The following is a 16,582-nucleotide window of genomic DNA, read 5'->3' on the forward strand; positions in this document are numbered from 1 at the left end:
CTTCTTCTTCTTCTTCTTCTTCTTCTTCTCTACTGCTTTCGTCTCAATTGACTGCTCTCCTCCCCGCCGAACCCCCCACTCCCACAGACAGACCGCAGACAGACAGCATCATGGGCGAGATGTCCAAGGCCGCCAACAGCGCCGAGATGGCAAAGCGCAAGAGACCGAGTAAGCCAGCCTGACTCCTCCGTCGCATCTCCTTTGTCTCTGCCTGCTCGTCCTTTTTGGCCGTCCGTCGGCTTCTTCGCTGGTCGGCGCTGTGCTGCTCTGAGTCGCCGTTGGGCAGAGATTTTCCCACCACCAACTGAACTGACACATCACCAACTTCACCAACCTCATCTATCACCAACATCTCTTCTCATCACCAACTTCTCTCATCACCAACATCTGCCTGTCAACACTCCAGCCATCGCTTCAACAAGATGGCCCAGCTAAAGCCGCCGGTCTTAGGAACCCAGTCCTGCCCGCCGCCCGAACTGCCCCAGCTCGTCGCGGAGCAGCACGTCCCCGTCTCCGCCCAGGACAAGGACAGCAAGCGCCTCATCGTCGTCCTCTCCAACGCCAGCCTCGAGACCTACCGCTCCTCGCACGGCGGCGGCGGCAGCGGAGGACCCGGACGTGCTGCGAACGGCCGCGAGGAGAAGTACTCGCTGCTCAACTCCGACGAGCACATCGGCATCATGCGCAAGATGAACCGCGACATCAGCGAGGCCCGGCCGGACATCACCCACCAGGTTTGCCCTCATCGTCTCAGGCGATATACACTTATCTCTTTTTTCTTTTTATCTACGTACAGACTGGTAGTAATGGTTTGTAGTGCCTGCTCACCCTGCTCGACTCGCCCGTCAACAAGGCCGGGAAGCTGCAGATATACATCCACACGGCCAAGGGGGTGCTCATCGAGGTCTCCCCCACCGTCCGCATCCCTCGCACCTTCAAGCGGTTCGCGGGCCTCATGGTCCAGCTGCTGCACCGGCTCTCCATCCGCTCCACCAACTCCGAAGAGAAGCTGCTCAAGGTCATCAAGAACCCCATCACAGACCACCTGCCGCCCAACTGCAGGAAGGTCACGCTGAGCTTCGACGCCCCCATCGTGCGGGTGAACGACTACGTCAAGACCCTGGGGCCCAAGGAGAGCATCTGCGTGTTTGTCGGAGCCATGGCCAAGGGGCGAGATGACTTTGCAGACGCCTTCAAGGACGACACCATCTCCATCAGCAACTTCAGTCTCAGCGCCAGCGTCGCCTGCAGCAAGTTCTGCCACGCCGCAGAGGACGCATGGAACATTGTCTAAGTATGCTCGTCATACTCTTATATCAGAGGGATATACTAACAGTGTACCAGTTACGGTTTGTTGTTTGAATGCTAACGTAGGTCGACCAGCATCTATCTCTTCAACATCCGAGGATACTCGTATACCACCCAACCCATCGACAAAAGACAAGATGCCAACACGCAATTCTCCACTCGCCAGTGTTCCCCAGGCCAGATTGTCCACCAAACTGGCGAGGCTCGAGCCAATGATACCAACATCAACGGCTGCAAATATTTCCATTTGATATGATTCATGTACTCTATCTGGCCTGGGAGCATCTGGCGGTGGGAGTTGTCTACCACTGGACTTTTCTTTCTTTCTCTCTCTTTCTCTTTCTCTTTCTCTATTCTTCCTCGCTTTTTGAATATGATATGATATGATGATGTTGCTGGGTCTCGTTCTGTTTTTGCAACCAAAACACGAACACGGGCGGTTCAACAGCCCTGGGTCAACAACATACAAACACAACTCACAAACACAACTCACAAAACGCAAAAAATTGGATTTGGAAAAATGGGAAAACAGCATCACGGCGTTGGAGTGGTCTCTACTTTTTGTCTACCTATCTATATCTGTCTGTCTGTCTATAGGGCTGCCCTCAGCACTCCACACTGATATACTACAACTACTCCAACTACAACTTCAACTTCTTCAACTTCAACTACTTCCGACTATTTCGACTTCCTCACTGTAATACATCTCACCGCTGCTCGGCTAAAGTAACGCTGTCATTAATATAAAAACTAACCGGCATCCGACTGGACCAGCCTCCTTTTCCCACGGATCCTCACCTTCTACTCCACCACCCGCAATCCACCCAAGTTACCGCTTCTTCCAGATAATAAATAATGACAATCAACAAACAGCTCCATCCGCGGGTTTACTGAGTTAGCGAGCCAGTGAGTCAGTCAATGGAGCTGGCAAAAAAGAAACGCTCCCTCCGACTACTTGTCCCTCTGCCTATCCCGACCCTGACCCCGGCTTCGTCAGGCGTGGATGCAGGTCGAGCAAGGCCACCGCCTCATCTTTGCTGCACCTCAAGACCGCCCGCCAGCCAATAGAGGATGGACCGCCTTACCCATCTCTTACTCTCTCTTGACGCTTGCATCTGAAACTCTGAACTCTTGGTCTACACTACGGATACTCTACGGATAACCAGGTAACTAGTTACTGGGGCGTCGTCTCCGGCTTCTTACCGCTGTCTTGCTCGCCACGGACATCGCCAGCCATACACTGCGCATCAACCAGCGTACCCCCAAACAACGGACAGGACAAGACAAGATAGACGACTCACGGCGTTGTCGACTGGGCCAAAGACATACCGTCGGGCATTCATCCTGCTAACTACTAGTACGCTTGTACTCGCTGGCTGGCTGGCTGGTTGGCTGGCTGCAACCAGCTTCCGCCAGAACTAGTTACTAGAGCCAGCCGACCCGACGGAGATCCGCCCTCCCCTTCATCCTCCTTCGATTCTGCTTCTGGCTCGTCTTCTCCTGCTTTGCTCCATGCATGAGCGTCTGATGGGCAGTGGGCAGAGTCCAACTCAAGGCCCCTCCCCGGCCGGGGATGGCAAAGCATACTTCACTGCTAGGCACATAGTTACATACGTGTATCCGCCAGACACCGCTCGATTGGTCCACGGAACACTCCCCTTGCCCTCGCGATGGGATGGGATGGGATGCCTCGTCAATGCTAAATTAATGCGAACGGAGGAATTAGCTGGCCAGAGCCTTCCTTTAGTTACTTGAGAGTTACGGCTGGGTACTCACGCTTATGCGATGCCTCACGCCTTTCCCGGCCCCTGGATGACAATCGATGCGTGGACCCAGACGCAGACAGGCACTGCATTGCGCTTCTTTTTTTTTTGCGATGCTCAAGTCAACTCAACTTATTTCGATATATCACTCTCTGCATGAATGAGTGGATTGGTGGGCTTCCGTCCGCTTGCTTGCTGGCCTCTTTTTTTTTTTTCTTGCTTCCTTTTTCTTCCCTTGCATTCGGAGAAGAATTGGTTGATATATTTAATACTTCCGCCCTTGGTCGAAAGTATTATATTGCTCTCCCTCCTTGTCTCTTTGTCTCCTGCTTTCTTGCTCTACTCTATATATCCTGCGTATATACGGGTGTATATACGGCTGCAAACAGAACAGTTTTCTCCCCTTTTCTGTTTGTTGTCTTGTCTTGCTTATATTACTTCTATCCCTCGTTCAAGACCCTCGTTGTCCCACCAGGCATTCGTTTGCTCGGTCATAGTTACTTACATATATATCAACACTCCCTACTCCGAGAAACTCACTCTACACTCCCTATCCTCGACACTAGCTCATAAATCTAAAATGCCCGTCTCCCACCTTACTCTCACTGTCTCGAATCTGCCTACCTCCACCTCCTTCTTCCTATCATGTCTCCAGCCATTGGGATACTGCTTCATGGGCCGCCATGAGAACAGCGTCGGATTCGGCACCGAGCCTGGCAAGCCTGCTGATTTCTGGATTGCAGAGGAGAGACCTGGGTATGACTTATTTCAACCCATACCAACCAATTGTATATATAAATACTAACTGCTAGTAGAGTCCCTGCTGGAGCTGCACATATTGCCTTTCCGGCTCCATCCCGAGACGCAGTCAGTGCATTCTTCATTGCCGCTCTCAAGGCCGGCGGCAAGATCCACGGCGAGCCTTGCGTGCGAGACGCCGAGCGGAACTACTTCAGCGCGGCCGTGATCGACTTTGACGGCAACAGCATCGAGGCCGTCCACCGCAACGACGCCCCCAGCGTTGCCCCCAGCCGTAAGGGCAGCGTCGTCAACGACAAGGCCCTCACCGTCGTCGACAATGGCTCCGTGGTCTCGAAGCATTCCACCAAGTCCAGGGCCATGACCGTTGCCCCCGCAAAGTCCGAAGTCAGCGTTGCCAAATCCAGAGCCATGACAGTTGCTGCTCCTGCAAAGTCAGAAGTCAGCTCTGCCTCGACTGCAAAGAGGATGTCTTCAAAGTCCGTCATGGCTCCCGCGCCCCAGCAGCCACAGGCCCCACGCCCGCAGCTATCCAGACAGGAAACCACCAGCACGACGACCACGACGAATGTCCACTACATCGTCACTAAGGAAAAGAGCGGTGACAACTTGTCCGGGGCAAAGGCGGTGGTGGGGACCCTCCTCGGCGCCGCTGCTGGAGCTGCTCTTGCATACGCCATGGTCAAGGGAGACTCGCAGAGCCAGCAGGAAACCATCACTCCAGTCACCACCACCCGCTACATCGAAGCTGCGCCGCCGCAATCCAGCCCCTCGGTCTCGGGCGGGAGTAATACTGGCTACCGTGGCATTGAAGCCGGCCAGCAACAGGGCCAGCTCGAAGACGGGTACGCTCGCAGCGCCGCCTCGAAGAACCCCTGGGCCAGCACCGTCTTCGAGGGCCTAGAACAAACCAGCCGCATCCTCGAGCAGGCCAAGAGCTTCACCGGCAGTGCTGCTGCTGCCGGTGGTTTCTTGCCGGGCACCCCTGGATCGACCTCTGGCTCTGAACGCCGCCCATCAGACGGAAGCATGTACAGCGGCGCCTCAGGGGATCTAGAGATCCGAGCTATCGAAGGCGTGCCCGGCGGTGCTGCGGACGACAGCAGATCCTCCTACTCTCGCACATACCCTCACTACCAGCCCAGCCCGAGCTTCGTCAGCAGCTTCCACGACCATCCTGACCGAGACCGCGGCGATGCCGGCAGCGCCTGTAGCTCCGGCAGCTGTGGCTCGCAGCGCCGCCACGGTCAGCAGCACTATGCAAAGAGCGTAGCCTCCAGCCAGGCCTCGGGCTCGACCATCAAGGCCAAATCCACCAAGGCCAAGTCAAGCTACTCCAGCCACTCGAAGCATAGCAGTAAGAACGATCGAGACCGCGGGATGCGCACCATCGAGGAAGACTACGGCTACGACTTCGAGCCCAGCGTGCACTCGTCCGTCCACTCGGCCCGCAACATCCCCTTGCCCGCCGGCTCGACCACGACCGTCTCCAAGCTGTCCATCCGCTCCAAACACTCGCACACTAGCAGCAGTCACAGCAAGCACTCGCATCACGAGTACGATCGTGAGCGTGAGCGTGAGCGTGAGCGGGACCGCCGCTCATCAGCTTCGTCTAGTCACCGCTCCTCCTCGCACGCCCACCAGATCCCGCTCCCGCCTAGTGTAGCGGGTGGTAGTGCGTTGTACCTGGAGGACATCGACGCAGGCTCACACGTCACTCCGCGGCCCATGTTCGAGACCGCCTCGACTTCCTCCAAGAAGTCTAAGCATAAGCGGTCCAAGTCGAGCAGTCGGGCAAGCCAGTCGGGCCATTCGAGCAGTGGACGCAGCAAGTTTGACGATCCGGTGCTGCCGAGTGATAGCGTCAGCCAGGTCGGCAGCTGTGTATCGAAGAAGAGCAGTAGGAGCAGGAGGTAGTTGAATGCCTTTCTACCCCTCCGTTGCAATGCATATTCAAAGGTGTCGGAGTAGGAGTTGATGTCCATGTCCATGTTCTCCATGCATTTACGTGGTGATTAATGATTGAAGAATCGCCGTGGTGGGCCGGGACGGGAGGCGATGGGGAGTTATTTCTTTTCTGTTTCTCTTTTTCATTTTACATAGTTATTCATCCCATACATATTTGCTTGAAGGAGTTTCTGTTGTTTTCATATATGTTTGTGATTAGATTGTCTACTAATGGTGTACTATGATCGAGTACTTTCAGCATGGCCAGCGAAATGAATACGAAAGATTAATGAGAACTACGGCATTTAATAACCCGAGAAGAAGACATAAGACGTAGCAAGCGTTAATATTTCTTGGTTGGCATGGGCAGACGTAACATAGCATAACTAACGTAGCATGATTGCACCGATGAAAAAAAGGGGGGATGGGGGGGATAGGTAAGGGGGGATGGGGGGAACAAGAGAAGGGAAGAGCTGACGCCCATAAGGCTGGTATTCCGAGCAAAGAGCAAGAAGGGTGTGGTTGGAGACATAGGTAAGACAGATGGAAGAGAGAAGAAGTAGAGGGATAGTTTTTTTGCAGTTTGATTTCGTAGCAGACAAAAGTTATTGCATGCTTCGACCATGGTTGAATAAAACGAATAATCGCCTCCCGTCCGTTCCCGTCACTGTCTGTCACACCACTGCACCGCAACGTCTCAGCTAGTAGTAAGCAGAAGTAGGCAGTAAAAGTAGAATAGGGCGAACTCCTCGGTTAAACCATGCTTCAATCCATGTAAACGATCAACGCCTTATTTTCTCGCACGAGTTACAACTAAAGAAAGGGAAGAGAGAAAAAGGTGTGTGTGTATGGCTCAAAGTGGATGGTTGCGCGTGGAGGGCAGGGTTGGTTGGTAGGTAGGTTTTTGGCACTCAGGGTAGCCAGGTAAGCAGTTGGGCCCGTTGGTTTGTTTGAGTAGAGTGAAAAGAAAAGAACAGCCCCCTAGTCATAGCATCATAGGGAGACAAGGGTATCAACCAATAGCATGTTTGCGTGTCCACTCGGCGGCGATTCTCTCATATTCTCCGTCCTTCTTCTTGTACAGGTGAGCTATCTCTGGAACGAGCGGGTCGTCTGGGTTGGGGTCTGTGAGCATCGAGCAGATCGAGAGAAGGACTAGCGGAAGTTAGCATCCAAGCAAAAGCAAAGAAGAGGAGAAAAACAAAAACACTAGGCTAACCCTTTGATATGGTGAGAGCAGGACTCCACTGGTCTCTCAGGATGTCGAGGCAGATGCTGCCGTTTGAGTTGATATTTGGGTGGTACACAGGCGTGGTGAAGTTGACCTTTGGTGGCTTGAAAGGGTAGTCTGTGGGGAAATGTATGGCGAGGAAGAAGACACCGCCAGCGTAGGGACTGCCCTCGGGGCCCATGATCGTAGCTTGCCAGTGGAACTGCCATATGTTAGCATCTCGGAGTTATATTGTCCGTAGCTGCAGAACAGAGCGGGGGTGCGTACCAGATCGTCTCCTATGGGACCAGCAGAGCAGGAAGAGGGGGGATCACTATATCAGAACAGTCAGAGGCAGTCCATATCACGCTGTATGCCGTGTATATCTGTGTATATATGTCTGGGAACCGGGTGGTCTCCTGCTAGACGCCGGACTCCACGGGGCTGGGGAAGCAAGCAAGCGGATGGGGGGTTAAGGAGAGACTGACCGTCCCAAGTCTGTGAGTTCCTTGTTGATGCGCTTGAGGGCCATGACGGCTGTCTGAAGGTGAAGTGTCTGAGGGAGAGGAGCGAGCGAGACCTGGGGTGGTCGTGGTCGTGTGCGTTCCGGCGGTGGTGAGTTTTTTCTCTCTTCGGTGGCTATGGCGGGGTTGGGTGTTAGCTGGTTCCGAGACAAGCGTGTTTTCCCTCTTCTTGCAGCCAGCAGAGGAGGAACGACGAGAGAGGGAGAGGGAGAAGCAGCCTGGCAGCGAGGCAGACAGCAAGGGGAGGTCTTTATATACCTGCGGGAGAAGCCTGGACTATCGTGAAGGTCGGTTCGTCGTCGCTGTTGATGTTTTTTTGCTGGTGAAGAAAAAGAAAGAGAAGAAAAAGCGAGAAAAAGCGAAGAAAAGGTGAAGGCTGACTAAGAGATGACTAATAGATAAGATAACAAGATGGATAGGGATAGGGGTAGAGTAGAGAAGAGAAGATGATAGAAGAAGATAGTAGAAGAAGAGAAGAGAGATGGAGTAGATGAAGACAGTAGATGGTTGGTAGAAGATTGTAGATGGTGGATGTAGATGGTAGATGGTGAAGTGGATGTGGTAGAGTGCTGTCTATGTATATGTATATGTATGTATATGGATATGGATATGGATATGATATGGACTATATAGGGGTACAGAGTACTATACAAAAGCCTGGACGCCGGTGATGGCTCGTCCAAGGATCAGACCTGGATAGTCAGTAAGTTAGCATGTATGATAGTAAATATAAGTAGAAGAATAGTGAAGAACTCACTGTGGATATCACTCTGGCCTTCGTAGGTCTGGGTAACGAACAGGTTGGCTACATGTCTGCCAATATGATACTCGTCACTCGCAGCATTGCCGCCAAAGATCTCCTGTAGCGTCCGCGAGCCAGCCAGGGCCCGGTCACAGTTCTGCCGCTTGATCATGGATATCATCTCCGGCACAGCCTTGCCCTCGTCCTTCAGCCGGGCCACCTGCACCGCCGCCAGCGTTCCATACGCCGCATCCGTAGCAGCGTCCGCCAGCTTCTTCTGCACCAGCTGGTACTTGGCCAGCGGGTTGCCCTTGAACTGCTTCCTCTCCAGCGCATACTCTCGTGCCCGGCTAATACAATCCTCCAGCGCCCCCATCGTACCAAACGCGATGCCCAGCCTGGCGCTGTTCAGACAGGTAAACGGTCCCACCAGGCCCGTTACTTCGGGAAACATGTTAGTTTCGGGGACAGGACAGTTGTCCATCTGGATCATGCCTGTGATCGAAGCTCGCAGGGCAGTCTTGTTCTTGATAGCAGGCGTCCTGAGCGTTCCCTCGGGACACTGGTCTCGCTCGACCACAAACCCGCGTATCTTGCCGTCGAGTTTGGCCCAGACCAAAAAGGCGTCTGAGATGGGCGAGTTGGTGATCCAGGTCTTGGTTCCAGAGAGAGAGAAGAATCCCTTTTTGGTAGGATGAGGTCTGGCGACGGTCTCCATGCTGCCTGGGTCGGAGCCGTGGTTGGGCTCGGTCAGGCCGAAGCAGCCTAGCAGTTTACCCTGGGCCAGCTGCGGGAGCAGTCTCTGCTTCAGCTCCTCGGATCCAAACTCGTGGATGCCCGTCATGATCAGGCTGGACTGGACGGACATGCCGCTGCGGAAGCCCGAGTCGACTCGCTCGACTTCCTTGGTGATCAGGCCCGAGGCCACCGTCGACACGCCTGCGCAGCCGTAGCCCTGGATCGTAGCGCCCAGCAGGCCCAGCGAGCCCATCTCGCGCAGGATCTCCGGGTCGTAGGCCTCATTCCGATATGCCTCTATATTTCAGTTAGTATAACACACACATAGCTGTTAACTACCAGTAGAAGGGAACGACGCACCTAGGACTCTCGGGGCCAGCTGCTCCTGGCAGTACCGCCGGGCCGTGTCCTGGATAGCCAGCTCGTCTGCCGTGTAGAGACTCTCTGCGTCCAGCGGGTCTGTCCACTTGAAGCTCGCTGCTGCTGAGTGTGCGCTGCGTCGTGGGCCTGCGGTGTCTGCTGGCCGTCTCGCGGCTCCCAGCGCAGCCCTCAGTGTGCCTCTTCTCAGCGCAGCGTTCATCTTGCAGTGTCAATTAAGAATTAATAGATCAGTTGAATGACATCCAGATGGCAGCAGAGAAGAGATCCCGGGTTTCGGCTCAAAAAAGTCGCGGTTGTTGCGGAGTTTTCGTGATGTTTCGGGGTTTTCGCAGCAAACCTCGGCTGTTGTCGTTATCAACTACGAGACTCGATATCATTATAGACGGTGATATCAATATATATGTATATATTAATGACTTGGTAGTTGTTGATAGCTGTTGATGCTATGTGGTCGAGGCGAGATTCTATCTTCTTACTGTTCAATATCATCATATCTGCGGAATATCAGCCTTATGACTACTTTGTATAAGGAGTCATCTCAGCTAGTCATCCATGATCAAGATATGTTATTCTTTATACTGTAATTATATCCTGCATACTCTGTATCTGCTGATCAGAAGACCCTTCGAGGACTAGATAATGACTGATAACTAGAGATGCAGGATTCCTAAGATGAGAAGATAAGTATATCAGAGCGTGATTGGCAGAAGAGGCCGGATAGACGAGAATGACGGTATGTCCAGGACTCCATATCCCTTCTCGGTAGTGTTTGTTCATCCTGAGCGGTGATCATCTTGCATGTCTCACATCGTCGTCCTCTTAAGCTAGTTATGCGCCGTACGGAGTATAGTCCAGGCCGGTTCATGAAAGCTGGCAATAATAATATCAAAACATTCAAAACACCAGCCAGCTGGCTTCCTGATAATAATGATATGCCGAACTTTACCCACCCAGCCGGGCAGTGTATGTATATAGTTAGCGTATAGATAGGGCTGTAGAAGACCATAACTGGCACTTCGATCCGGCCAGCAGGACGACGGCCGGCCAGACGGACATATGTCGGGGGCTTTAGCTGCTCTTCCTCTGGGGCACTTCCAGACGGGCCAATGGCATGGAAAGCGCTGAAGCATCTAGAATAATAAACTAGTTATCCGCATCCCGAGCTGGCCGCGTGAATTGCTAATCACGCAGACGTAGAAACATCGAAACAAGTATGACTGTATTCTTCTTGTTTCTCGCATCCTCTCTCTGTCTCTTTCTCTCTCTTCCTGGGTCTGGCTCTTCATCAAAGAATGGAGTTACTCAACGGTGGCACAGCACCAGGAGAACTGCAGCTCTGTAAGTAGGGCCGTAACCGTAACCGTAACCGTAACCAGGGCTACACGCAGGCAGGCAGGCAGCCAGTGAAGATCCGCTGGCCCGCGTATTTACGTGTTTGTAATATCGTCTCGCTCTGCGTCGACTGCAATCTCTGTTCTCTCTGGCTCTCTCTGGGGCTGCGTCCTTTTCTTATTTGTCAAGGTTAAACGTCGCATGATGCAGGTCGGGCAGCGCGAGCAGGGCAGAGATCTCTGTCGATAGTCGGCGTGCTAGCGGTGCTGCCCATAGCCTATATGTGCCTATAGCCTCCTGTGGCATCTCTCCCCCCTTGCAAGTCCCTGTAGAAGCCTTCGTGTCCGTCTCTATTGGCTGGCTCGGGGTTGGACGTTAATATGCGGCCCTGCACACGAATAGGGCGCCACATCTGCTGCAGCAAAAGAGAAGAAGGTCGACGGTGATGCTGACCTTCGACCGGTACGACTGAGGCCTTTTCTTCAATATATATCAAGCGCCGTCTGCCGTCTGCCGTCTGTCTACCTGCCCTGGCTGTAGAATTGCCCTCTGTATGGCTGTCTATCTCTCTGTCTATCTCTCTGTCTGTCTGTCTATCTGGCTGTCTGCCTGGCTGAAAGCTCCGTCGACTACAGGCACCCTTGCAGCGACGAGCAGCCCCTTTCCGACCTGAAGAAAGAAAAACCCCCAGTCAGCATAAAATCTCTCCAGGCAGACAAAAATACTCATCTCCATCTCCATCTCGGCCTTTGCTTTCTCTCGCCGTCCTTCTGCCTCGTCTCGTCGCGGGTCAACGGCCAAGGACCAGCCTGCGTTAACTACTTAATATCAGGCAGTTTTATTAAGAGCGAAAAAAGAAAACAACACAAAAACAACCAACAACGGAGGAAGAAAGACAGAAAAAAAGGACCATCACCATCAACTGCGACATCTTCATCTTTCGCTGTCGAGACCAGTTCATCCATCCGCCGTACACGAGAGGGACCGGGAGTTGCATCTACAGACAGCTCTTCGTACATGCTCGCCGCCGCCGCCACTCGCTGCTAAGAAACAAACGTCGCAGGCCTCATGGTTTCCGCGCGGGACACGCCCTACACCGTGACCAACTCGTTCAAGAGGTCGGTGAATGCCATTATTATGCTGTTGTTATCATTATTATTATGATTATTACTGTGGATAGATACTGACTGCCTGCAGAGGTCTACTCATGAAAACCTATGCGCGGCCGCTCCGGCGCGTGCTGTGTCCGGAGTCGCGTCCTGATCCAGCGCTGAAGAGACGCCGGATAACCAGCATGCCAGCAGACGAAAACACCGCCAGCAACAGTGGCAGCAGCAGCATCGTCATCAACATCAACAGCAGTACTGGTGAGAATGACGGGGACCGCCATCTCCAGGCGCCCCTGGCGGGCGACATGGGCAGCGAGAACAACCTCGTCTGCGCGATTCGCGAGTCCTCCGCTGCGGTCCTGTCCAGCCCGTCGCGGCACACTTCTACGGCCGCCACGGTCTACTCAGAGGACATCCCGGAGCTGGACGACGACCTGTCGACGCCGCCCAGCTCGCCGCCGCCGCGAGAGCACGAGGCCGAGCAGGTGAAGCTCAAGCTCGCCCTGACGCCGCCCCCCGCCAGCACCCGCAAGCCAACCTTTAGTTTCCTGAAACGCAAGCGGTCTGCGAACGATACGCCGCTGACGGAGCTCGAGGTCAACGGGGGCAGTGCCAGCATGCGGTCGATGGATCCCCCGGCTAAGAAGAAGCAGACTCAGGCTGCATCGGAGCCAACACCAACTACATCAACATCACCAACCACAGCATCAACAACAACAACAACAACAACATCGACAGCAACAACAGCAACAACGACAACAGCAACTACAACAGCAACGACAGCAACGACGACAGCAACGACAACAGCGCCCCGGCCGGCCCTGAAACAGACAACACTAGACCTTGGTGTAGCGTCCAACACGGTACGCATAGAGTGCGATACATGTGGCATGCACTATATCCCCTCGTCAGAACTAGACCGCTCCATACACCGCAGATACCATGACCACAACTCAGCGTATGGCGGCGGCGTCGAGTTTGGCAAGTCGTTTGTCCGTGCAAATGCCTCGCGGTGGGTTTACGAGGCCTCCCGCTTCGAGGAAGGATACGTCGTCATCGTGGACCGGAAGAGCTCGGCTGGAACGAAAAACCATGCCAAACGCGTGCTGGAGATAGCAAACCTCGACCTGGGCGCCGTAGACATCGATGACAGCGTCCTCTGGAGCAAGGTCGAGGCCAAACAGGGCGGAGAGGAAGTCGACCGGTTCAAGTTCTTCCTGCACATGAAGGGCAGCAGATGCGTTGGCCTCGCCCTGGCCGAACGCATCTGGGAAGCCCACGGCATCACCTCCAAGCCGTCCAAGCTGATCCCAAAGCGCCCTTCAAGCCTCAGCTGCTCTCTCTCCCTCACCAAGGAAACATACCCCGTTCTCGTGGGCATATCCCGCATCTGGACGTGCCGGATGTCCCGCCGCAAGGGCATAGCGCTCGACCTGCTCGACTGCGTGGTCAGCAACTACTTCTACGGCATGGAGATGGCCCGCACACAGGTGGCCTTCAGCCAGCCGACGGAGTGCGGCTGTGCCTTGATGAGGACCTTTTACGGAGACAAAGACTGGAGAATTTACACCGGAAGCTGTTAAAACACACGTCTTTCTTCAAATTCTACTACACTGGAAGCTGTTTAACGTCTTTCTTGCAAATAAGGGGCTTTGGTGGTGGTGAAATTGTACTATTAGGCTCAACCCTAGGAGGGTCAGCTCGGCGGGGGATCACTTCTTTTTCTTCTTCTACATCTGTATCTTTCGTTTCTTATATTGTCATATTCATCAGTTATTTATTATGGAACTGGCGGTTTGGACGGACAACGGCTTTGCTCTGGACGGACGGATGGAGTTTCACATTGCCATAGGGCTTCTTCGGTTTTATCTAGCTACTGAGATCTGCATGCGCTTTAGGATGGAAAATACGTCACTTATCCGTCTCTACCTAATATCATTATCCTTTCCTCTTAATATATCATAGTTATAGCCATGGTCGTATTGCAGTCGCCGTCGTGGTAGACGCTGGGTGTATCTAACTAACTAAATAATACTCCGTCGTTCTTCGCCCGCGCAAACCAACCAAGGCAGCTACTGTAACTAAACCAACTCTTCAGCTTCCAACACGCCGCGCATCGCACTCATGCCCACGCCCGCACCCGCCAGCGCCCTCATGTACGATGTCTGGACTAAATCCTTTCCGCCATAAGAAAACCGCCTCTACTGCTGCTCCCGGAGCCGTTGCTGCGCCAGATGCGGCGTCGTCTTCTTCGCCTTCTTCGCAAACGGCCGCAAGTGACTCCGCATCCCTCTCCACGGCACAGCCAGGCAACAGACCTCGCGGCCAGGACAGGCGGCAGACAGGGCAGGACGATGCGGGCAGACGGCCTGGGCCAGCTGAGGAATGGCTTGCCGGCCTCGAGGTAGACGTTGCCAGGCAGAAGAAACAGGCCCAAACACAGCAGCACCACCACGGCTTGTCCAGGCCGCTGTTTGAGAACAGTACGTCTAATCTACTCCATATACCACGCCTTATATACCCGCTTTACCCCCATGAAGATATATAATATACGGTGATACAGCTGTACATTGTAACTGCTGAAGGAGACTTTTATCTAACGTGCTGCATGGCAGGTGAACTCCCCGCTTCTCGTACGGTTTCGAATTCAAAGACCGTTCGCATTGCTTCTCCCCCCGCAAAACAGATACCTTCTCCCGACAACAACGATGCCAATGACGCCGAAGAAGGATATTTTGGCTCTGATGTCTCTGGATATACGTCTGCAGGGTCAGTGGGGCGACAGATGTCGGGCCATCGCCCTTCGACACCGGGTGTTCAGCCAGCCGAGGACCCGTTCAATGCTGCTATCGGTAGCTCCGGGAGCTCCGACGAGGACGACGATGACGATGATGGCGAAGATGACGAGATAAAACGCCTGAATGCGCGGGGACAAGATGGCCTGGGGCTCGGGTTAGGTCCCGTTGCTGATGTGCCGTCTCTACGAAGGGTGTCGTACCAGGGGGATCTGCGGAGCAAAGGACAGGTGCAGGAGCATGCTGGAGCCGGAGCTACGAAGAAGAGAACAACGATGGACGTTGATGCGTTTAAGAGGCTGCTACTCACGGGGGATACGGCTGGGGACACCAAGGACAGCAGAGATTTGTCTGCTGCCGCCACTGCCGCCTCTACCACACAAGAGATGTCTGCCGGTGACAAGAAGCCGCAGAAGCCACCTCCCCCAAAGTCCCGGAGGGGGAAAGCCATATCCTCCTCTTCTCGCAGCTCAGAGTCTACTGAAAAGTCTACGGAAGCTACTGCTCCCGTTTCTCCCCAGGCAACAAGCCATACCAAGTCACCCGCATCTTCCATACATGGAGCTCAACCCCCTTCACCCCCTGCCCGACGTCAGGCAGCACAATCAGAGCCAGTTCCGCCTGCTCATGCACAGCATAAAAGACCTCCAACGCCTCCCATAACACGTCGGCACAGCCAGATGAAACGGAGCGGTACAAATACCTCAAGACTAGCCCTACCACCCGGTTCTATCAAGCCTTTGAATAGATCTGCTTCCTTGAACAGTGCTACACATCCCAAGACTCCTCCACCACCACCATCTAGGAGGACCGGAACAGGCAGCACCACAGATCACGGATCAATCGCGTCGTCTATACACGATACCTCATCAGTTGTTACCCCTCTACAACACCAAAAGGCAGAATCAGAAACCTCTCCACCGCATAACCCACACCTTCAGGCTCCAAGCCATACATATACCCATACCCACACCCACACCCATCCACCAACATCAACAGCAAGACCACAACCTCCCCCACCGCGCCGAACAGCCGGTTCAACTCACTCGTCTCATTCAACAGAAACAAACCACCCTTCTTCCACCTCCACTTCCACCAGAAGACCATCTTCAATATCAGCGGAGACAGAAGACCATCCTATACCACCGCCTCCTCCGCCCCATCGCAAAACAACTCGAGGCAGCAACCCGCCTGAACCCGACATTTCACCTCCATCAAACGCAAATGATATACTAGCCAATCTCTCCCAGCTCCAGCACGACCTGGACGAGTTTCGCGGTCAGTATGGAGATGGTGACCGAGACCGTAGTCAAAAGAAGTGAATTGTGCTGTGAGCGGTTCATATATACATCTCCCTAGGTGGCCTGATCGAGTACTCCCTTTCCACGCCCTGATTATACAACACGCAGCATGCTTTGTTCTCTCAGCATTAGCGATGACGCGATGATATTTTCCTTCTCCAGTTTTAGCTTTGGCGGTGGCCAACTACTATAGTCCCAGTTCTCACGAACAATAATAATATGTTTATGATTGATTACCCTAAGCTTTGAAGCTATTGTTGACCTTCATCAATGTCTGCCTCTGAGGATGACAATCATAGACCAAGTTATAGTACCACTGCTCAACTATAATTCCTCTCAAGCTCGTCAGAGACATACTCCTTCAAGCATATAAGCTGTGCTTTGAAGTAACTAAAGCCCATACTTATGACCCACTGCTAGAGAGAATGTCCACTACACCTGCCAAGAATAATACAAGTTCATTCAAAGAAAGTAGCCTCTATATTGACAACCACTTAAGCAGCTAAACGCGATCTACTAGTTACAAAGACGCCCTACGATTCCTCATTGTTTGCATCTCAAAAAGACAAAGAAAAGACGAAAACGAAAAGAAGGTTCGCCTGCCGCTGGTGAACTTTGTTTAGTGGAGAAATGCGGGATGACGTAATAGTAGTGTTTTTGGGCTCTTTTTGTG

General features: G+C 53.4%; 7 protein-coding genes across 7 annotated transcripts; 4 read left to right on the forward strand and 3 right to left on the reverse strand.

Moving 5' to 3' along the window:
* Positions 1-485: 485 nt before the first annotated feature.
* TRV_03942 (uncharacterized protein) lies at positions 486-1,294 on the forward strand (the record flags this gene model as incomplete). Its single annotated transcript, XM_003021866.1, has 2 exons — positions 486-734; positions 818-1,294. Coding segments are annotated over 2 exons (726 nt in total), but the record flags the coding sequence as incomplete, so codon positions are not given.
* Positions 1,295-3,231: 1,937 nt separating this feature from the next.
* Positions 3,232-5,747, forward strand: TRV_03943 (glyoxalase family protein; the record flags this gene model as incomplete). Its single annotated transcript, XM_003021867.1, has 2 exons — positions 3,232-3,827; positions 3,887-5,747. 2 exons carry the CDS (start codon positions 3,232-3,234, stop codon positions 5,745-5,747), a joined length of 2,457 nt encoding a protein of 818 aa, XP_003021913.1.
* Positions 5,748-6,789: 1,042 nt separating this feature from the next.
* On the reverse strand, positions 6,790-7,189 carry TRV_03944 (ubiquitin conjugating enzyme (UbcM), putative; the record flags this gene model as incomplete). Its single annotated transcript, XM_003021868.1, has 2 exons — positions 6,790-6,902; positions 6,997-7,189. The coding sequence occupies 2 exons, from the start codon at positions 7,187-7,189 to the stop codon at positions 6,790-6,792; spliced, it is 306 nt and encodes a 101-aa protein (XP_003021914.1).
* A 270-nt stretch (positions 7,190-7,459) lies between these two features.
* Positions 7,460-9,571, reverse strand: TRV_03945 (uncharacterized protein; the record flags this gene model as incomplete). Its single annotated transcript, XM_003021869.1, has 4 exons — positions 7,460-7,891; positions 7,920-8,084; positions 8,204-9,288; positions 9,352-9,571. The coding sequence occupies 4 exons, from the start codon at positions 9,569-9,571 to the stop codon at positions 7,460-7,462; spliced, it is 1,902 nt and encodes a 633-aa protein (XP_003021915.1).
* Positions 9,572-11,277: 1,706 nt separating this feature from the next.
* TRV_03946 (uncharacterized protein) lies at positions 11,278-11,723 on the reverse strand (the record flags this gene model as incomplete). Its single annotated transcript, XM_003021870.1, has 2 exons — positions 11,278-11,522; positions 11,585-11,723. The coding sequence occupies 2 exons, from the start codon at positions 11,721-11,723 to the stop codon at positions 11,278-11,280; spliced, it is 384 nt and encodes a 127-aa protein (XP_003021916.1).
* A 275-nt stretch (positions 11,724-11,998) lies between these two features.
* On the forward strand, positions 11,999-13,396 carry TRV_03947 (sister chromatid cohesion acetyltransferase Eco1, putative; the record flags this gene model as incomplete). The annotated part of the gene is made up of 1 exon (XM_003021871.1): positions 11,999-13,396. The coding sequence occupies one exon, from the start codon at positions 11,999-12,001 to the stop codon at positions 13,394-13,396; it is 1,398 nt and encodes a 465-aa protein (XP_003021917.1).
* Positions 13,397-13,974: 578 nt separating this feature from the next.
* Positions 13,975-15,930, forward strand: TRV_03948 (uncharacterized protein; the record flags this gene model as incomplete). The annotated part of the gene is made up of 2 exons (XM_003021872.1): positions 13,975-14,296; positions 14,429-15,930. 2 exons carry the CDS (start codon positions 13,975-13,977, stop codon positions 15,928-15,930), a joined length of 1,824 nt encoding a protein of 607 aa, XP_003021918.1.
* Between the last annotated feature and the right edge of the window lie 652 nt (positions 15,931-16,582).

The sequence above is a fragment of the Trichophyton verrucosum genome, assembly GCF_000151505.1.
Source record: "Trichophyton verrucosum HKI 0517 chromosome Unknown contig00318_1.f1.exp, whole genome shotgun sequence".
Lineage (NCBI taxonomy): Eukaryota > Fungi > Ascomycota > Eurotiomycetes > Onygenales > Arthrodermataceae > Trichophyton > Trichophyton verrucosum.